At 35.5% G+C, this 24,060-nt stretch overlaps 1 protein-coding gene across 1 annotated transcript in view; it reads left to right on the top strand.

Moving 5' to 3' along the window:
* Positions 1–24,060, top strand: part of LOC106457810 (neuropeptides capa receptor-like) — a 61,387-nt gene that overhangs the window by 32,241 nt on the left and 5,086 nt on the right. The window contains exon 2 of the mRNA XM_013917260.2: positions 20,944–21,492. Coding sequence (XP_013772714.1) covers positions 20,944–21,492 — 549 coding nt within the window. The remainder of the gene's footprint in view (positions 1–20,943; positions 21,493–24,060) is intronic.

Below are 24,060 nucleotides of genomic sequence, written 5' to 3'. Positions count from 1 at the left end.
TTCTACATGTTTCGACGTTACAACGTCATCTAACGTCGAAACATGTAGAATCGTCAGCTTTTTGAAGGCCATAGATAGGCCTAAATAAAATGCTTTTAATTGTGTACCAGTTTAACGTTGAATATTATTTATGATTTTAAAGATCTAAAATTGGCTCCAACTATTTACCAATTATCACCACTTATCAGATCAAAACTTGAGTTCATATTATCCAGTTTCTGAGAAAATACTTCAAAGACAGTGGTTAACATTATAGTATTAATGAGTTATGTACCGAAATAACTTTAATGTATATATACACATACAGCCATAAAAGAAATAAAAAATATATGACGTTGTATGGTAATGGTGGGCATATTGAATTATTCTCCAGATGTGATCTCGGTGGCGTACATAGCACGTTCCGGACCACACAGCAAAATGTTTATATATCTCTCCCCCCCCCCCCCTCCCATTTATTATCCCTCACTTCCGTGAACCATCACTATTAAAAACTTAACTATAGAGTTGTTAGTTATTATATGTACCTACCAAACACTCAGTTGGTAGCCTTTCTGACATAAGAGGTTTCTTGTGTACGTTTTAATAAACTTCGGTTTAGAAAATGATCTTTCATCAGTGGAAAAGAGTAAGTGTGATGTTTAGACGTTAGGAAGAAAATAAAGATGATAAAACACTGTTTTCGTCAGTCAGAAGATTCATTAGCTTTTCAGTGATCTAGGTTTCTGAACGTCATTCTTTAGAGTTTTGCCAGAGATCGGGAGTGATATAGATATTGTGTAGCAGCCTTTCCTATTGTGACATCTTCCATATGTTGAAGTTGCCAGCGTTTGGGCTCTCTTGTGCCTGGGTTTATTACAGTGCCAGCAAAATCCCTCAAACTTCTCTGAAAGCTGACCTTTTCTGGCCTTGAATCCTGACGACCGTAACCGCTGACCTTGGTTCCCCATTCTCTCTCTGCCTTTGCTTCGTCCGTCTCTGTCTAGCGCACTTATATACGATAATACCGCCTGTTCTAGAATCTTCTAGGCTCTCAACACGTGCTACCAGTGTCACTTGACTTCCGCTGTCGTAACACACTAGCGTTTAACGAATCTTTTAGAATACTTTTTTTTAGGAATGATACAGATATTTCAGTTTAATACCGCGCCTGGGAATGATATAGATGTGTGTACTATTACATCGTGCCTGGGAATGATATAGATATTTCAGTTTAATACCGCGCCTGGGAATGATATAGATGTGTGTACTATTACATCGTGCCTGGGAATGATACAGATATTTCAGTTTAATACCACGCCTGGGAATGATATAGATGTGTGTACCATTACATCGTGCCTAGGAATGATACAGATATTTCAGTGTTATACCGTGCCTGGGAATGATATAGACATGCAAGTGTTATACCGTACCTAGGAATGATACAGATATTTCAATGTTATACCGCGCCTGGGAATGATATAAATGTGTGTATTATTACATCGTGCCTGGGAATGATATAGATATTTCAGTATTATACCGTTTTTGGGAAAGACATAGACATGAGAGTGTTATACCGTGCCTGAAGCTGTATGGCTTTGACACAAAGCTTATTATATGTTATAGATACCATTGTGTGTGTGGCTATAATATTCCAAATCTTTCAACAATTATTTCCATACTACTGAATCAGTTTAGTAGCTGATTGGTCCTCTGTATCCCCGAGTCATTAATCCTTGCTTAAGTCGTGAACATGACACTTCATCCCCCCCCCCTCCTTCAGTCGAATTTGGGTTCAATGCCTCATCTTATGGAAAGGGTTACTGCATTCTCCTTGTACTTCCACAAACTGGTTACAATAAGCCTATATTTTTCAGCTGTATTTTGTAATGAGTCCCTTTGTTTTGGTAAGATTATGCTTCACGCAATAGCATCGTGGACAATGAATTCATTGTATTCGTTGATTTCAATGAATTTATTGATATTTATTTTAAGTGTAGCTATATACTTTGATCACTGATTTGAATAAAATCTAAAAAGTTTCATTTATATTTATAACAACTGCCCTACCATTTTTACACTCCACACTGACATAGCCAAAAATTTGGTCAATCTTATTAACGTCTTTCATCGCACCCAACGGTTGAAAATAAATCGCTCACGATACCACTTTCAAAACATCGTAAACATTATATTGGACTCTAGTCCTAACTCGCTGACAATACCACGTTCAAAACATCGTAAACATTATATTGGACTCTAGGCCTAACTCGCTCACAATACCACTTTCAAAACGTCGTTAACTTTATATTGGACTCTAGGCCTAACTCGCTCACAATACCACTTTCAAAACATCGATAACTTTATCTTTGACTTTGGGCCTAAGTTATTTTCTTGTGTTGCTTGTACGAATTCTGTCAACACTTGATCGTACTCAGCTAAAAGTTTAACAAGAGACAGAAAATTGCCCGAATTATATTAACCACCTAGTGCCTAACCCCTTGAAAGATAGGCTGAACATAATTAAAGGCACTTTAACAACGCACTTCACAGTTTATCTTCAAAAGTTTATTTATTTCACATTCCATGTATTGACTCTGCTTTTAATTTTCCATTGACTGTATACAAAACGGGCATCTTCATGCGTTTAGGACATTTCGTTCGATTGTACTTGTCAAACCGTCATTTACTAGGATCTCCAACTAGCCAGCATTGCTCACAATACACTAACATTTGCTTTGATTGTATGCTCTAAGAAACACCTTCCCTCTTATTTACGAAATGTTCTGTTAGTTCACTGAATTCCTCGTCTCTCATCGAGCGCCTAAACTTGGGATAACTGATGTTATTACGGAAGTTAACTCTACTCGTCGAATCCATTTTCACTTCAGAGAAATTATTAATGTCAACGGCCCGACATGGCCAGGTGGATAAGGTACTCGACTCGCAATCTGAGGGTCGCGGGTTCGAATCCCAGTCCCACCAAACATGCTCGCCTTTTCAGCCGTGGGGGTGTTATAATGTAACGGTCAATCCCACTATTCGTTGGTAAAAGAGTAGCCCAAGAGTTGGCGGTGGATGGTGATGACTAGCTGCCTTCCCTCTAGTCTTACACTGCTAAATTAGGGACGGCTAGCACAGATAGCCCTTGTGTAGCTTTGCGCGAAATTCAAAACAAACAAACTCTCCAGGGAAATGGAAGCAGAAAAACTCATACAAGCTCAGAAATTATAACATAAGTCCATTCGAGGCAACTCCATCTCCACAATGTTTAAATTATAGTTATAAAAAAAGAGCCTTCCAACACAATGGCTGTTGCAACGAAGATGGAGATATATCATTGCAACTTAAACAATATAATAAACAAGGACATGACGCTGACACCTTGAAATCATTGTCCGTTTTTCTGGGTAAGATGATTTGAGAAATTGGAATCACGCTACTGTCTCTCGTTAACTTCCCTGATGCAGCTCCAATGACGTGTGTTTTGGTCTACTTAAATGTGGTTTTGAAAGCTGACATCTGCGTGCAGATGGAGGTCTTTGGAAACTTTGTATACATTTGTGATTCAAGATTGACCTCAGTGACCTTATTACAATAGAAATTCGGGTATTGGTCAGTAACACGTAATCATAGCCATGAAAAGCAGCAAAGCTGACGAAGGAGGAAATAATTCCAAGGGTAGCACAGGATTTTGACATCATCTTTTAAAGTGCCGTCAATCCTCATCTGGAAATTATGTATACAGTATATATTAAATGGTATGTGATAAGAGTCAATGATGGAATACTTTGTACAGTTTGCAGAATTATGTTTGCTGTAGAGATATTTAAGTTGTCTGACTTTTCTTACATGTGCAAACAATAGTCAATGTTACTCTTTTGAAACTATTATTCTTCAGAAATATCGAATTTGGGATTCTTCTTTATTCTCTTAATTTGACGTGTTTAAATATATTCTTAAAAATGTTTTGGTTGGAATTTCACGCAAAGCTACACGATGGCTATCTGCGCTAGCCGTCCCTAATTTACCAGTAAGACTAGGGGGAAGGCAGCTAGTCATCACTACCCACCGCCAACTCTTGGGCTACTCTTTTACCAACGAATAGTGGGATCGACCGGCATATTATAACGCCCCTACGGCTGAAACAGCGAGCATGTTTGGTGTGACGGGGAGTTGAACCCGCGACCCTCAAATTGCAAGTCAAGAACCCTAGCCACCTGGCCATGCCTGGTCTTTTTCAAACTTATAGCTTCCTGTAGTTTCTTTTTCTTCAATAAATCTATTTCGGGTATATTTTATTCTACTGCTCTAAAACATGTCATAGTATTCAACACAGATACAACAGTAAATAGAAAAGAATGGCAAACGGAGTCTCCTTTGGCCCTGCAGCGTAAAGATGGAATGACGAAAATCTCCCCCATACTATATGATCTCGCCTAAAAGAAACGTAAAGTAAGCACAATGAGCAAAATGCTCAGTAAGCTTCTAATGGGTGAGTAATCAAGCTGTAATTAACGAATTCCAATTACTGTAATCATATTTCAATGGGTTATTAAATTTTAGATCTAGAATTTGATTAAAACTATCTTCATCTCCTTACTCATCAACATTTAATATCATGTAGTAGAAAATCATTTATATGACAAAAATGTCTGGAATTAACTTTATTGAGAACTGATATCTACTATTCCGCATATTAACATTTGTTTTAACAAATAATCCCTTATTTTAAGAAAACGTAAAAATTATTTTCAATCGACTTCTTGAGAAGAATTCTAAGAAGAATTGTTTATTGTTTATTTGTAATTAAGCACAAAGCTACACAATGGGCTATCTGTGCTCTGCCCACCACGGGTATCGAAACCCGGATTCTAGCGTTGTAAGTCCGCAGACATACCGCTGTGCTACTGGGGGGCACCTAAGAAGAAAGTAAACCTACAGACATCGGTCTTGTTTAACAAAATCTGCCAACATTCAGGTTTTAATTGTGGTATAGTGTTTAGAATTCTTCTAGCAGGTTGTAGGTTGTAGTTCGCATCGAAATACGCAAGAATCATGGTATCGCAGTGTTTCTTAGAGAAACCCGATAACTCAAACGCTTCGGGAAGATGCATTTTTTTCTTAAGGGGTGCACTGTCATACGAAAAGGGAGAAGTATGGGTGGAGAAACGCCGAAGAAGTACACATCTTTTCTTATTTCCTTTTATTTTTACGAAGTGCTTATGCACAATAAAATGAATATTTCAATTAATAGATTATTCTTAAATTATACCTCCCCCCCAAGTGGCACAGCGGCAAGTCTGATGAAATTAAGTTGCGGGGGCCTGTATTAACATTTTTGAGTTCAAGGGGTTCAGTACTCTCATCTTCAGAGGTTCCTTCAGATAAGGACATAAATTCAGTTGAGGCATAACACCCAAAATCTATTTTTTGCATTTCTTCACGACGGCATCTTTCTTCTTCATAAGTTTTTCTTTCCAGGGAACGTTGTTCTTTTTTTGTCAGTACACGAGCTACTCCAGCCATGTATCCCCTTCTTTCACCACGCTGATCAATCAAGAATACGCGATCCTCTTCTATCTTAATAAACTTCATGACATTAGCATGAGCAATGTCAAAAAAGACTGTCAAGTTTCTCTTGAAAAGCCCTTTCATTTTTCATCTGAGTTGTAGTCTTTCGTTTTCAGTTCTTTTTTATTTTGTTCCATGAGTTAAATATTTTTTCTCTAACTTTTCAATGACATTGTGCTCTATAGTTGTTGGTATACGAGCCATATCTCATAGCTGAATTACTTTCCTGATGGTACACCTTGCCCTATTCCTGAGACTCAGTTTCAGTGTCATATATTTGTGAAAGAATACAGACAAAACCTCGCGACATGTTGGCAGCTTCCTGCCTGTTATTTTTTCATTAATTGGTCCCATAAGCCATATCTTGGTACACTTTCGTGTTTGAGTTGTACACGATGATGAAGCAATATTTTCAGAATCTTCCATATTAAATGAAATGAATGAGATAAGTAAGCAACTTAACAAAACAACGCCACAACAAAATATAAAACTCTTGCGCATGTCTTTATATATATTGTTTGTTCTTGAATTTCGCGCAAAGATAGGAAGGCAAATAGTCATCATCACCCACCGCCAACTCTTGGGCTACTCTTTTACCAATGAATAGTGGGATTGACCGTCATATTATAACGCCCCCACGGCTAAAAGGGCGAGCATGTTTGGTGTGACGGGGATTCGAACCCGCGACCCTCAGATTTCGAGTCGAGCGCCCTAACCACCTGGCCATGCTGGGCACTTTATATAGATGCCGTTAGTCAAAAATAGAACGTTGTAAATTTATTACTTTAAATATATTCTCTGTTCTTTTTCTAAGAACCTAGTAATAGGAGCGATAAGCTCACAAAAGTTTTATTGGCGACCCTTAAAATGTTACTCAATCTAATTGAAAGTTGGCATAAATTATCTTTAAATTATTTCAAACAAAATAAAGAAGGTACCATATGAAATTTAACGAGTTTCAATTTTTATTGATAATTTGGGGACAACCCTAAACAGATAGACAAACAAACAGATAAACGTTATGCCAAAACGAATCGAACTCTGCGCTTTGAAGCCCTTATAAGAATGATGGTTAAATTCCAGTAACCGATCAGAGTAACCCAAGAGGGGGTAGTTGGTGGTATTGACTAGCTACCTTGCCTCAAGTTAATCACTTCAAAATTAGGAACAGGCTATTATACGCATATATATATATTGTAAATGAAAAGTAAATACGTATGTTGAAAAATACTGAACAATCCAGACGTAGCTACAACGTGCATATTAGTGTGGCAAATGTAGATATCCACATGTGTACATCTGAAATTTAGGATTAAATCATAGTGAAATGAACTACCGAGGGAATATTTTAGGATTTTATGTCCTGTCTATTTGTAGCAATATTAAGAACACATACAGTAAGAATGACACATAGTTAGTGAAGATTCATACTTCTAGAACTTTGGTACTTATTTCTCAAAGAACATCCTAACTGAAAAACATAATAACGGTTTGGATTTCTTTCAGTGTTAGTGTAGAAATTTAACCTTAATTGGGCAATTGAAAGTTAGTCAAAGAGGGGGGTAGAATAAAATAAGATTCATACTTTATATTTCAATAACTTTGGTACTTATTTCTCAAAGAACATCCTAACTGAAAAACATAATAACGGTTTGGATTTCTTTCAGTGTTAGTGTAGAAATTTAACCTTAATTTGGCAATTGAAAGTTAGTCAAAGGGGAGGAGGTGGGGGTAGAATGAAATAAGATAACGATGTGATGCACTCGAATTTTCCCATTGCCTTTCTACAGTTTTGTAATGAACATAAGCTTTCTGTTGTACCTACTTTGTCGCAATATATCTGTGTCTATATATAGATACCGCTTCCAATACTTCACTACTGTTACAGCAAATGACGGTGTAAACCATTTAGCAAAACTTGAAAGAAGACGATACATAACTGAACTGTTTGATAACAAGTAGTTAACCACAAAGTAAGAATAATTCATTCAAAATACAGATCGTAGTTCTTCTTGTACAGTTATTTTTAACTCACCAAAATGTTGAACATTTAGTTCAGAGTAACCTTTTTAACTTCCACAGGCTTTCCAAAACAACAAAATGAAAAAAAAACGTAATGTTTTTTTTGTGCGCCAACATCTTTCACAACTAAACCTCGAACGACTCCCTTGAAACTTTCTTAAGGAAATTCACTGTAAATTTCTGTCACAAGATGGAGTTATCTTGTAAATTGTACCGAGTATAGTAATTTGGCGACCGAGTAGTAACGCTTTTATCATAGTGTATTAACAATTGCTCTGTCATGTATAACAAATTAACACCTAATAAGACAGATTATAGTGGGTACTTTCTATTTTACGGACATGGGAGTCTTTTGCATTATTTTATTGTTTTTCAACTACTTTTTAAAAAATCAAGAACACTATCTTTTTGATAATATCACGGTTGTCTTACGTATTGGATAAACTTAAGATTTTTATATCTTGAGCTTTACGTTCTGTTACATTCTATTCTAAAGCATCTGCACATGACGCAGAAAAAACCTTATGTTCAAAACAGAATTTGATTAATACGAATGATTTCTAATGTAGAGAACATTTCCTGTTTCCCACCATTCGTCGAGTTTAGAATGCAATGCTAAGCAGCAAGACAACAGTATCTACTGCCAACTGTACTCTTTTTTTAATTGGATAAAGATATTTGATTGTCACCCTTATAGTGCTTACGATCCCAAAGAGCGGAGTAGGTTTTTGCGGAACGGGATGTGAGCCATGAACCTTCGGATTCACAGTCTGGACCTATTAACTACTGGGTCACTCCCAGCCCGTAGCAGATTAAATCACGTTTCAGGTTTGTTGTGTATTATCAAGGAATTCCATGAACAGTACCGATGAACTTTAGCGTAGTTGGTGTAGAGACGTAGTGTATTTACTATGTTTATATGCTATGGAGCTGCGTATTCTCACACACACATGAGGTTACAAATGTTGACGAAGATATCGGAGACGAGTTTGGCGTCAGTAATCGTACGAATCAGAAAAAATTACGAATTTTTTTTTAACCTCTAACGCTAAAAATATGTTATACCGTTTGGTTTTGTTGAACACACACTCGTCTGGAGGGTGACACCTTTGTTTTATCAGTAAACCGCCAGTGGTGATGGTCTATGTGCCTAGATCCGCGTTGTAGTTAAAATTAGACTCTTGCAACAACCGCTGTACTGTCAAGGTAACGGTGACTTAAGTACACTTAACATGGAGGTAGCCAAACAAAGAAACTCTCAGTTCAAGTACATTTGTTTCAACTTGTCCTAGTTTTTCTTTGCAGGGTAGAACCATAATTTTATCATTTCTATCTGGAGTTGCTTAAGTCCTGAGAAGATTCCTTACAATAGGGTCAAATATGAAAAGTAAATTACAATTGAAACAATATACTCAGCTTAAAACTTAAACGTAAATTCTATTCTGACTTGCACGATTTACTGTAATTGGATTTGTCGTCTTAAATGATTAAGTTGATGGAACTTAGTTTCTTCCCTAATAAAACTATTTCTGATATACAGAAGAAACGCAGAAAGACCATTAGATATATATATATCTATACGTGTTGACTTAACTGGGGTAAACAATATATATCACATGTGTAATATTACAAGTTCTGTACTTTAAAACGTGTCTTAAAAAAACGCGCTAATGTTGAAACTTTATAATCGAATTTTTACTTTACTTTTATTATTTGAATTTATTTAAGATTTATTTGATATTAAAATGTAATAAGTTTCCTAAAGATTTATTTCCTAACGATTAATTTTAAATATTGTATATTTCGGCAGATGTCACTGTGCTCATATTTCGTTTTATGAACTTCAATGAATCAAGGCAAACGTTGAGCTACATTTAATTTGTCAAATGTTCTGAAAATGTTCAACATCTACAATTTTACTAATGTAATTTGGAAATAAATCTACTTATTATACAAATGTGAGTTTTATTTATGGGGGTTTGAGTCCATTTTACTTCACCGTATAGTAACCTAAAGTAATTTAAGTATGTGAATAATATTATGACTTTTCGTCGAATTCATTATTCAGTATTATACTGTTCAATGATTGTATATATGAGTTAAAGGTTTCTTTTCTTTTTCACAGGAGACGGAACTGAAAAAAAGAAGCTATGATGTAGATGCCTAATGCATTCGTTGATTAGCCAATCAAATAATGCATTTAGGCATCTACGTCATATACTCTCGTTTCCAGATCACCTGTAGCGAAAAAAAAAAGAAATATACAAATATGAGTTTTTGTCATCCATAACCACTTTATGGAGTTAAATTCGTATTATTTGTTAAAAACGTAACTTTTACCTATATTTCTAGTTCATTACTGTTTGTCTCTTCTACATTTCTGTGAAACATGTGTTGATTCTCATTGAAACAGAGTAGTATTATTCACACGTAAATGTGTATTAATGTACTATAAGATAATCTGATTTGCATCCTAAGTAAGGATGTAAATTGTTATATAATTTACAGAAACAGAGGAGAAGATAAAACTATGAATATGTAAACGTTTTTACTCTGATGTAACTGCACTGAAAGTTTTAGTCTCCGGAAAGTAAAAAGATGAAAAAATTAAATTATAGCTAAATTATTGGGGTAGGCTTTAAAAGACAGGGCTTGTAACACATGTTTAATGAGATATAATGACAAACCTAGCGAGTGCGGATAAAATTGAAATGATTAACACGAGGATTTTGGGAATTTTTTCTCATTTACTTCTACTGAAATACGTTCTACAGCATAATTTGTTATAATCGTAAAATTGAACTTATCGTGACTAAAAGCGAGAATATCACACCAAGACAGCCCAAGCAAGAGATCTCTAAGGTTTTCTAATATTTATTTCTCAATATCACTGAAAAAAGATCACACGTAATACTAGATATATATGTATAACTTACGACATTACGATTTTTGTTAAAAACTCCCTGAAGAATTTGGAGCTTATGGATATCCAAGCGTATTTCACACCCAGAGAACGTTAACGAATGTGAAACTCACTTTTCATTCGTAATGAAAAGGTCAATTCTCAAAGCAAAATCCACCTTAGTTTCGTATCGCCTCACGCAAGAACAGAGAAAATGCTTACACGTTACATTTATCACAAACCATTGAATCCCAATAAATTAAGATTGACGCACTAAGGGTGAACGAGTGTTTTATGTTTTCTCATAAAAATGTTGTAAATTATAAAAATTACTCCTCTTGGAAAACAGTACATATATAAATCGATATTTAATTTCAAGCATGAATTTACTTTCGTTTAATTTTGGTCCCTGATATTGGTAAAACTCTTTAATTAGTTAAATCTATTTAATATTTACATTTCAACATATCCGGTTGAACTCAATTTGAGTAATCTCAACACTGAACTGGGGTAAATGTTTAATTCACACAAAAGAACAACGGACTTACAACGCTAGAAACCAGGTTTTGATACCCGAGGTGGGCAAAGCACAGATAGCCCATTGTGTAGCTTTGTGCTTAACTTCAAATCAATCAAACAATACAACAACAACAAAAAAGACAGTTAAATCTAAATTTACGTGTAATAATAGATTTTAGAATTTATGTATTTTAGTTTAAGTTAGCTACTAAAGTGTAGTTTAAAAGATTGTCAGTTGGTTTAACATTATGACGTATTGATGTAATACGAACTTTGTCAAAACCATTCATATTACGATATTACGAAACTTAAGAGCAAGTAGTTTGCAGCGTTTCAACTGTTTCAAGTGTGCTTCTTGATTTAATATAATACGAAAATCACGGATATCGAAAATAGCTTTAAAATTATATCTGGTAAAGAATATATCATTCAACGAACGAAGCACTTGTAGAACCAACAATAAAATTATTGGCACGCCAAATGTTCGGTTGGCACAGAAACTGCAAGCAGGCATCAGGGTAAAGTAGAGAATTACCTGAAACGTTGCATCAAGAACAGTATATATCAAAATATATATCTGTAATTAATATCCCTTATTAACTGTGAATATTTTACTTCAGTTGTGAATTGTACTGCTGGATATCCTATAGACATACTTACATAATTCGTGAAACATTTGAGCAGACAACACTCTGCGATACAATAGAAATAGAAGAAAATAACAAACTTCCTTTTCTGCACGTGACGGTTACTAAGATACATAACTTGGCTACCATAGAAATTTATAAGAAACCCGAAGATACTAATAAATACCTCAACGATAGATCAAACCGCTCCAACAATGCAAAGGACGAGCGTCACAGACTGCCTATTATACGGAATTAACAAGAGATATGAAACAGAATATGTTCAGAAGAAGGAAAAAAAAGTAGATACCCTGAACACTTGATAAAGAAGAAGATAAAACACCAAGATTAAGCAGGGAGAAAATTACATACACATCTGTATCTCCCTATATTTTCTTTCTTAAAACACACAAAGAATATGTAAACACCATAATGTGAGAAAAGTATTCAAAAGCATAACGCAACACCATCGAAATTAACACACTCGAAACCACCCGAACAACTACTGTGGATAAAAAAAAAAACACCATTTACAACATCCCTTGCGAATGTGGACTCTAACGTATTGGAGAAAAAACAAAAGTCAAATTCAGGAGCATAATAGACCTTGCAATATCGACCTAACTGAGATAGCCTAACGTTCCAGAGATGAAGACCAAATAATAAAATTGAAAAATAGGAAAGTAAAAGGAAATGAACCACATCGAGAAAAAGAAAGATAAAATAAGTCTTCTACATCTACCTAGCTGATAACACACTCAGCCATAGAAGCCAACAACTCTTGGATAACTCTCTTGAAAGCATTAAAACAGTTACTAAAGTTCAGTCCTCACGAGGAGGCTACTGACTCATCACTCAAGAAGAGCCAAGTTCTAATCTCGACCGTTACCACGACAGTCGTCCTCCATGAACACGCCAGCAAACTGACAAGCGAAGTGTAGGGTGTGAACTAGTCCACAATTAGTATCTAGTGATAAAAAAGTAACTAACTCATAATTAGTCCTAAGTGATTGTATAGGCTACTAATCATGCAATTAGTTTGTCGAGTGAGTGCGCTACGAGTCTAACTTTAAAACTAGACATTAGATAAGAAATAACTTATCCACTTCACACACCCACATGTATATATATATATATATAACGGTAAGAAGTTTTTCAAGATTCAGGCTTAAAAGTACCCAAACACAACTTTATATATTTCATTGTCTTAGTTCCCGTACATTGATTTGCATTTGCATCTTCCTAATTTTGATGCTTTTGAAAAACGAGCTATTCCGACTCTAAGTGTTCTGCTTCCAAGGGTTTACTTTGTTTTGTCCAAATGGTTTTGATGTGATATTAAATGTTCTTTCAAATTTTATTTTGTGTTTGCCTTAAGCTACATCAAAGATCAGTTAAATCAACTACAACTGTCGCTAGTTTGATGTGTTTGTTACTTAAACACAAAAATATTGGCAGGGCGTGACTCAGTGTCTAACGTGCCCAACTGTGAATCCGAAAGTCTATGTTTCGCATCCAGTTGCCGCAAAATCGCGCCCCGCACTTTGGGACAGTGAATGAGTTATAATAATGTGCATAAAATCAAACGCTTCGATTAGAGTACCCCAAAAGATATCGGGGGGGGGGGAGATTGTTGTTAACTATTTGCTTATCTGCCTTTTCTCTTGTCTATCACTTCAAACTTAGGGACATCTAACGCAAATAGTTCTTAGATAGCTTTGCGCGAATATCCGAAGCAAAACAAAACCGAAAAACTCTGAAGTAATCAAACTCAGCTACCTATCTTCTGCCAAAAAGGCAGCAGGTTGTATGAAGGTAAGAACACATATAGTTTATTGTCCGATTAATTCTCGATTATCCTGCCTTTCAATGTGTATAATAAAGTATTGGTTACAGAGCCAAATCAATACCATAATTTTAATCCTTACCTAAACTCTGATTATCGAAGATTATATTGAGTGTCAATGTCTACAAAGAGGGAACTTTATTTTGTCATTTGATGCAGAATAAACTATTACCTTTAAAATGTTTATAGCTTAAAAACAAGCCCCAAGGAAGCAAAATGTCACCAGAGACACATTGAGAAAAATATATAAACATGCCCTACGAGATTTCCGAAAGTCGAATCTTCAAATCTTTAGCCATAGGGTTTCTTCAAAGGAGATAATTGTTTGTTTGTTTGTTTGTAGTTGAGCACAAAGCTACACAATGGGCTATCTGTGCTCTGCTCACCACGGGTATCGAAACCCGGTTTCTAGCGTTGTAAATCCGCAGACATACCGCTGTGCCACTGGGGGGGGGGCAAAGAGACACTTATCGGAATAGCCCCCGAGATTTGAAATGTATGAAAACAGCCATTGGAAATAAGTTTAAGGAGACAAGTTACCTCTGTCAAAAATTCACAATGCTTACAGGAACTTAATTTAAGAATAGGTTTGATATACTGATTAAGAAAGTATATTAAACACTTTTTGTTTATAAGTTTTGAAACATCCGATACGATGTCTAAGCCTTTTTTGAATAAAACTTATGATTCTTATTGAGCCTATAGTGGTAAGTAAAATATGATTATTCTAAATATGAGTTTTTCTTTATATTTACCCTGTACGGTTTTCTAATTAACGGTGTATTTGGAATCCTAGTCAAGGCTCATGATTTTCGTTTTAAATAAATTATATAAAAGACAAAGTCAAAATACCAGTGATGTAACAAATATCGATCAATGTCTTGGTGAAATTACTGTCAAAATATTTGTGATATCATTATGTAACTTAATAAATATTTTATTTGAAAGTACAACAAATAACCCAGGGCTTGAAATAAGCAAATCAACATAAAACAGAAGTTTTCTCTTCGTGTAAATTAACACAAGTTTCAATTCTTGATTTATTGAGCAGCTTCTGTGGTACTGACAAAGGATCTGCATATTTTTTTAAAGTTGCTTTTATTACATTTGACAGTATATGTCAGTGTTAGTAGGATGTTCCATGATTTAGTCCTGCATATTTTTAGGGTTGCTTTTATTACATTTGACAGTATATGTCAGTGTTAGTAGGATGTTCCATGATTTGGTCCTGCATATTTTTAGGGTTGCTTTTATTACATTTGACAGTATATGTCAGTGTTAGTAGGATGTTCCATGAATTAGTCCTGCATATTTTTTGGGGGTTGCCTTTATTACATTTGGCAGTATATGTCAGTGTTAGTAGGATGTTCCATGATTTGGTCCTGTATATTTTTTAGGGTTGCTTTTATTACATTTGACAGTATATATGTCAGTGTTAGTAGGATGTTCCATGATTTGGTCCTGTATATTTTTTAGGGTTGCTTTTATTACATTTGACAGTATATATATCAGTGTTAGTAGGATGTTCCTGGATTTGGTCCTGCATATTTTTTAGGGTTGCTTTTATTGCATATGACAGTATATGTCAGTGTTAGTAGGATGTTCCATGATTTGGTCCTGTATATTTTTAGGGTTGCTTTTATTACATTTGACAGTATATATCAGTGTTATTAGGATGGGGGGGGGGGGCTTGTCCTTAAAATAAGAATGATATCAACGAGGCAATACAAATGTAATGATAGAAATCTTACAGAACAAATATTAAAGCTAAGAAAGAAAAACAGACGAAAATGTCAAGAGGGGTATAAAAACAAAAATAAATAGAATGTAAAGGATTTACCATAAAGAAACTTGGGAGGGGGGGGGGACCTTAGTGGAAAACGTTGATCATCAAAACAGATTTATTTCTATACTTTTTGTAAGAATAGATAGACCATATCAGCGATCCCTCAGAGATGATAGACATTAAGAAAAAGATGCCGGACCTAATCTTCTCTGTTCTTTCTGAATAAAAGAGATTCTCTTGGGTAACTAGTGTTGATTACTACCATCATGTCAGAAACTATTTTTATCCCACGGTCTCGCTTTGTTTTACTGGATCGAATCAACACTTAATCCTTCTTTCTAGAACATAGAATGCTGGCAACGTACAAAATTTTCCCCGCTTTTATGTATGTTAAGCGATAATTGTATAGAAAACCTAATATTTGACCAATTCGGCCTCGTCTATATAAGTGCACTCGATTACGTTCGCGTGCTTAAATATGCTTCATTCTAAAATCATAATGGAGCAATTGTAACGTAACTTGATGACGCACCAGTTATCGTTTAAAACGTTAAAGTCTTGGACTTGGATGTAAGTCAATATGATATAAGAATAGCACTACATGGAAATCTTCTGATTACTTTAACATATTAAGTATTGGAAAAGTAAAGGGCGGATGCAGAGCTGTCGTCAATTTTTATTTGTTTGTTGAATGTTTCTTCTACTCAAAGAACTTTAAGGACGAAAGGACAAGACTTTGAAGAATGGTTAGAATTAAATGAGAGCATACGCCTGTTATTGAAACAATGTATTTTATACATGCTATCAAACCCGTTCTTTTACTGCTACCACAATTTTGAATCGGCCTGAACAAAACTGAAACCCACCCACCCACCACCAACCCCACACGCACTAGGATTAAAAATGTAAAGTGAGAAGCTTTCTTTATTTTCTATACGGAGATATTTGAAACAAAACAAATCCCTCTCTTGATGTTTCATTCTGTTATATATATATATTCTTACATCTCGCACTGAAACGTCTAGTTGGAGGCTATCACCTGCTTCAGGCTAATTGGTCATCTCGTCACAACGAACGTTTCTTATTAGTAGTCAAAGCATCAAAGATCACGTGATAGGACGATGTTTACCTCTATCGAATGAAGATAAAATGACGTGTTTAACAAAGCAGAAAATATTTCCAACTTTAAACTATACCAGTGTTATATTAAGTGTCCCTCAGTGGCACAGCGGTATGTCTGCGGACTTACAACGCTAGAATCCGAGTTTCGATACCCGTGGTGGGCAGAACACAGATAGCCCATTGAGTAGCTTTGTGCTTAATTACAATCAAAGTTACATTATGCATCTCAGCTTCGATCTTCTCTATAGATTTTTGCTATTACAGACGTATTTTGATTTTTCAAAATTTTCGTAAGTTATTTGTGTGTTTAATTCAGTTCGAGGTAGATGCAATGGTAGATAGTGTGTAAGATACGACACAGTCTTAGAGTTAATAGTTTTTGTGACACCTGTTAAGTGTGGATATTGTTAACTCATTATTTAGTCCAGGCACGAATTTCCGAAGCTTTATACAGGTGCAGATGATTTTATAGCTTATGTTCTTAGCTATTTGCCCTTAGTTGTTAGAAACAAATCTATGAATCATTGTTAGAATCAGTGCTGAAGCTCTTTATATTGATAAATGTTTTAAAGCTGCTGACTACAGAAGGTTGAGTGCATTACGTTACAACAATTTTGAAGCCTCACCACGTCTTTACAGCTATTGTCGCCACGTGCGGCCATGCTATAGTTGACGACCATACATTCTGAGAAGAGCTCTGAGGCGTAGTTACATTTCTTAATGTTGTCATGTCAAAGAAACACCATTCCTCCCTATTTATTTCCATAATCCACCTGCGGGCGAGAATGATGGTTTCTCAGTACTCGATTCAACATTTCGATCTCACAGAAATCCACAGGCCATGATCTGTATGTCTTCATACCGAATAGCATGGATACCTGTGGAGGATTGGGAGCTTAAATTGGCCCGGGCAAATACTCAGATATAAAGATGATAAACATATATATATATATATATATATAGAAAGAGATTACAGTAGGTTAGTCAGTATCACTGAGACAGAAGAATCAGGTTATCACCCCACTGGCCCAGGCGTCACCGGCCCACTGGGATTTTGTCCAGTGTCCCAGCGGCCCAATCTGCCCATGATGGATATCCTTCTAATACTCCAGCTACTTGAGGTATGCAATTATTGAATGGAAGTCATGAATGAAAGTCTTATCTTGGTGGACCCATACCCTGTTGGTCCCGTTGCTAGTCGGAGATCATTCTTGTTTGTGTTAAATACCGTTTTCTGGAGCACGTGAATGGCTTTTGCCACTGACATTTTTACTTATGGATCGTCACATGTTATAAGTCGCTTAATTTTGCTTACTACAGCTAAGGTAGGACTTGTTGCAGGTCTTTTTTTTTCTTGATGATTCTGACGCTACAAGACGATATTTCTTCGTTTTCCAATGCCGTTAATTACAAGAGTTATCCTTCTTTATAAATCCCCGATCTGAACACATCTTTTTGATCTGAGTGTATGAATATTTTGCGTTGGAAAGAACTTTTTTTTTTCCCAAAAGCGATCAATTTTCGGTGGTATCACACCTCCTGCGTAACGAGGAGCAATGTCCAACTGTAATTATGATACATGCCTTTCCACTGCGACTCTATATTGGCTGGCTTTATCACATGACTTGCTGATTTGTATATTCAAAAACGTTTTAAACCAGTGGCGGCTCTTCAGAGAAGGAAAAGTAGGCCACGCTTCTTCAAACATTTTAAACAAATATTATATTTCTAATTTATTTTATATTAATACCTGCGTTTTATTTGTTTGGAGCGTAAAAGTTTTAAAAGATTCCATACTTCTATGCCATTCACCGAGTTACCATCTCACAGTGAAGAATAAAGCCTCTCGGCTCTTTCTTTATCTGCTCGGTTTCTCTAAACTTGCGACAAAAACAGCCAAGAGGAGTTGAGTTTTTTATTGGGTTTTAAATCAGTTGCACACATCAGTTGAAACAACAAAATCTCACACTCCGCACTTTGGAGTCGTGGGTGCGTTTTAAGAGTAACGATCAAATCCGATCTTACAAGAGTAGCCCAAAAGCTGGCAGTAGGGGGTGTTAATCAGCTGTTTTCCTTCTAGTCAATCACTTCAAAATTAAAGACGGCTAGCTATATTTATGCGAAGTTCAACAAAGAAACAAATAAAACATGCAAAATCCATTGAATTTCGCTAACAGTCAGCGTTCCTTTAGCTGAAACACTATTTTTGAAATCAATTATTTTACTGTTTTATTCAACGAGACAAGATTACCAAAGCATTTTACAATATTATGTCTAATAAAATCACCAGCTCATAATCGGCTGTAGCTTCACACTTGCGAGTAATCCCCTGGTAAAATGAGCCGTTGAAAATCTCCAGAAGCAGCTTATCAAAAATGTTTAGTAGTGTAAGACTAGAGGGAAGGCAGCTAGTCATCACCACCCACCGCCAACTCTTGGGCTACTCTTTTACCACCGAATAGTGGGATTGACCGTCACATTATAACGCCCTCACGGCTGAAAAGGCGAGCATGTTTGGTGTGTCGGGGATTCGAACCCGTGACCCGCAGATTGCGAGTCGAGCGCCCTAACCACCTGGCCATACCGGGCCCATATACACTTGTAAAAATTTGCTTGTTTAAAATAAGGGTGAAAAAACCTTGAAAAAGATACTGGGCTGCTTTCGGTCCAGTGTTTAACAAGCCGTACTTGGGAACTCAGGTTACACGGTTTGCATCTCGTAACCGCCAAAACAAAACAACAAATTCGTATAACTATATTTGTACACCCGATAATGTAAACTAGTTATAGAATGCTATAAGAAAGATAAAATGTGGTCAAAAACTTGAGGATAAAAGCTTTCGTCAATATTCAAATATCCCCTTTTGTCTAAAAGTTCAAGGCTAGAGATGACTAGTACTGTAGCTTTGTGCAATTCTCCGAAACATACAAACAAGTTCTTTGAACTGCATGCTAAGTTAACAATACCATGTTTTTCATATTCGCTAGTTTATGTGTATATATGTTTTAACGGCTTGGTAGAAGTAACTGGGCATATACACTTGTTTGTTTGTTATGAATTTCGCGCAAAGCTACACGAGGGCTATCTGCACTAGCCGTCCCTAAGTCTTTGTTTCAAGAGGGATAATTTATAAACAGTACTCACTGCAGTGCAATCAATCTTCGAACAATGTTTCGACATAAATCACATGTTTCGAAGTACCTCTCTTGCTTTTCAAATGCTCCTAACGTTGACACCGACAACTCCAGAATATTGATTTACTTCTGTTATTACCTACCAATTCTACAAAACAGGTTGCATGGGTTGAATAATGACAATACTTGTGTAGCAACAAGAGAAGCAAGTTTCTACTTTTCTCAGACATCGAAAATCCGAAAATACTAATGGATTTTGTTCTGTTTTTATATCAAACCTAAAAAAAAAGGATTGGAGGAGCAGGATAATTAAATAATCGCACTATAATTACATGATACGCGTGTAAGATGTAACCTAGATACTAAAAATTAATCCATTCTTCTCCTCATTAAATGGTACAATACAAATGAAAGAAGAAGGTCTCTTTAAAGTCCTCCGGTGACTCAGCGGTAAGCTCGAGGGCTTACCGTTTCAAATTCGGAGTTCGTTCTCTGGAGTGGGTACAGCGCAAACAGCTCAATGTACAGCAGTCTTGCGCAAAACAGATAAGAGAAATAATCTATTTTAGATCATTTTGACAATAAATGTTATGTTTGAACTCATGTGAAATACGTTACAATAAACAACAAGCCTTTTAAGTACGTGCTCTTACTGTTAAGCGCTTCTATTTTCAATGTTTTGTTCTAAAAATCATATATGATGAAATAACAGAATAATACCAGTTCTTAAACCTTATGTTAAGGATAAAAATTGTGATGTATTACAGATTTATTTTCCATTTATTCTTCAATCAGGAAATTACATGACAGTGCTATGTATTTCTAACTTCAAGAAATTCTGTTTTTGATAATTAACGCTAACAAAACACATTGAACACACTGCAAACTATATACTGTTTTTGATAATTAACGCTACAAAACAAATTGAACACACTGCAAACTATATACTATGTTGATAATTAACGCTACAAAACACATTGAACACACTGCAAACTATATACTGTTATTGATAATTAACGCCACAAACACATTGAACACATTGCAAACTATATATTATTTTTGATAATTAACGCTACAAAACACATGGAACACACAGCAAACTATATATTATTTTTGATAATTAACGCTACAAAACACATTGAACACACGGCAAACTATATAGTTTTCAGCTTATTTGCATCCTTTCAATTATTGTAAGTAAACAAAATGACAATGTTTTGTATTTTGTATGTGTGTATCTAGAATTCTGTTTCTATTTTTTTAAGCTTCTTGAGAATATACTCATAATTATCCACAAAAATCCTAACTTTAGAAGCTGTGTTTTCATACTAGTTATAGATAGTAGTAAAAACAAATATAAAGCTAACAAAAAAGTTAAGAATTCAGTGACTGATATAATGTTTTATTATAATGATTTAATGAATATTTTCAGGACTTCCAAACGACCTGAAACTCTACTGGCAACAATATCCTTGGATGTTTGGCGAGACAGTTTGTAAGTTGCGCGCTCTGGTGGCAGAAATGACTAGTTATGCTTCAGTGCTGACGATAGTGGCCTTCAGTACGGAACGGTATATAGCTATCTGTTACCCCTTGTTTATTCAGACAGTGTCATCGTTATCTAGGTGTATAAAAATCATTACGCTTGTGTGGATAATAGCGTGCATTAGTGCCATCCCATTTGCCATCTTTACTAAAGTGAATTATGTGGAATATCCAATAGGATCAGGAAACCTTCTCACGGAATCGGCCTTCTGTTCTCTCCCCATGGAGAATCACGATATAAGTCTACCATTACTACAATTTGCCACGTTTGCTTTTTTCTGCTTACCCATGACGTTAATTATTATCCTTTATGTCAAAATTGGTCTAACCTTACGCCATTCATCACGTGTGACTTCTGATGGCTCGACGATTAGTTCGCCATCTCTCGGAAGTAACAGACAATGTCAAGTTCGCCGATCAATCAACAAGATGCTAGGTACGTTAGAACTTTTATTATTTCATAAACTTTTATATGATCTGGACTGTTGCGACGTTTGTGTTAATTAATCTGTGACTTTGAGCAGTGACTCAAAATTTTGTTCGAAGCTTATGCTAAAACCCATTGGCTCATATTTGATATTTTGAAAATATTATAAGAGAGTAACAAAGGACAGCCTTAGAAATTTTCTATTCATTGATCGTTTCTTATATTGCTAGTTTGAGAGTCCTAAAAAAAGATCCCTAGAAAAACATACACAGAGTGAACTGTTTATAAAAACAATGCATGAACAAGCCTTCCATCTTGTTATCAAAATAATTAGTTTGTTGGTTTAAGTTTAAAATGAAAGTCTGGAAAACAAAACCGCCTGTCTTTGGAACTTTAATATAGTTGGTATTCAGAGCTAAATAAAGAGGTTCAAAATAGTAAAATGAGATTAAAACAAAGATGAAAACACTCAAGTAAATTAGTTTTATTGTTATGCCTTTCATTAACCCAAATCTGTCAAAGGAATACATTTAACAACGATGAATAGGTACATAGTAGTGGATATGTGAGCACATTGTTTTAGATAAACTGGTTTATCACGGGAGTTATTTGGTTAATTTTATCAGTGATAAACAGGTTTATAACAGGAGTTATGTGGCAGATTTGAATTGTGATAAGAATCTTTATCATGGAAACAGAGTGAGTACTTATCCACAATTATAAACAAATGTAAATGTAGTACTAAAGTAATGTGAGTGCATTTTAACAATGATAAACAAGTTTATTTACTGACATTGTTAAAACGTATTACAATGTTTTAGGTACTGATTTTAACTTGAGCAGTTTTTATTTATGGTTATAAGCTCTGTTTTGTGTGATGGTGTTTTATTAAACTATTTAATGTTATTTACCCAGACGTTTAAGCGCTTAAGACACACAACATTATAAACATAGCATATGTATTTATTTATCAAAGGTAAGATCTCGTCCTTTCGATTTTTTTCACTGATTACTAATTGCTGTGCCCATTTTATTTTCAGATATGATACATTATGCAGACTTATCCGTCACAAAAGTTATAATTATTCTGTTGTTATCCGTATTAGATATCCTCAATCTTTTGAAGCATAAAAATTGAAATTTAGCATTTCTAACTGTTAACAAATTTGTAGTTCAAAGATTAACTTTAGCCAAAACTTACTGATAACGAGATTACATCTCGATTCATTTTTCCATCACAGCAGCATTTAGCGAAAATTTTAGAAAGTTAAAGCTTGCTTCTTTCGTCATTTTTGCACATCTTAAAAAGACCCTATCTTGTACATTACTAATTGGACCTGCATTATGTTGTCCTCTGATATTCCCATCAAACTCGAGGATATTAGAAATACTACTTTTGAACATATATTGCAACCTAGCATCTGAAACCGTATAAAATAATTTTGTTTTGCCTTAGCTACAATATCGTTGACTTCTCTTTTTTCTTCATTGACTGCAACAATTAATGACGCTATTTCAAACAGGACACAAAACTATAAAAATTAAATATTCACCTTCTATACCTGGAGAAATCTTCCTATGTTTGTACTATAAAAAAATATATTTTTCACAAAGCTGGATGTTGAGTAAAGAAATTTCGAAGTTGTTATTTCATAGGTTTTCTGACGCAATTGACTTAATCAGATGTCAGCTGCCCAGCAATGAAAGTTTCCTTTTTTGTTTATATTCAGTTCCAGTTAACTGAGCAGAGCTTGGATTATCGAATGTTATCTAACTACGGCGTTGCCTTACGAAAGCTAATATTTCTTTTATTTATAATATTATAGTATTTTTCTTCTTCAGAAATTACATATTTTGGCTCTAGATTGCAAAAATAAAATGATGGCTGTTCTTTGTACTTTCTCTATCTATGTACCATATCCAAACAGGACATTGGTTACTACGATTTTCCACTGATCTCTCTCTATGTACATACCATATCCAAACAGGACGTCGGTGATCATGGTCTTCCACAGATCTCTCTCTATGTACATACCATATCCAAACAGGACGTCGGTGATCATGGTCTTCCACAGATCTCTCTCTCTATACATACCATATCCAAACAGGACGTCGGTGATCATGGTCTTCCACTGATCTCTCTCTATGTACATACCATATCCAAACAGGACGTCGGTGATCATGGTCTTCCACTGATCTCTCTCTCTATACATACCATATCCAAACAGGACGTCGGTGATCATGGTCTTCCACTGATCTCTCTCTATGTACATACCATATCCAAACAGGACGTCGGTGATCATGGTCTTCCACAGATCTCTCTCTCCCTATACATACCACATCCAAATAAGACGTCGGTGATCATGGTCTTCCACAGATCTCTCTCTATGTACATACATATCCAAACAGGATGTCGGTGATCATGGTCTTCCACAGATCTCTCTCTCTATACATACCATATCCAAACAGGACGTCGGTGATCATGGTCTTCCACTGATCTCTCTCTATGTACGTACCATATCCAAACAGGACGTCGGTGATCATGGTCTTCCACTGATCTCTCTCTATGTACGTACC

The sequence above is a fragment of the Limulus polyphemus genome, unplaced genomic scaffold (assembly GCF_000517525.1).
Source record: "Limulus polyphemus unplaced genomic scaffold, Limulus_polyphemus-2.1.2 Scaffold376, whole genome shotgun sequence".
Taxonomy (NCBI): Eukaryota; Metazoa; Arthropoda; class Merostomata; order Xiphosura; family Limulidae; genus Limulus; species Limulus polyphemus.
The sequence above is the reverse complement of the archived record's forward strand: the minus strand, read 5'-3'. Positions and strand labels throughout refer to the sequence as shown.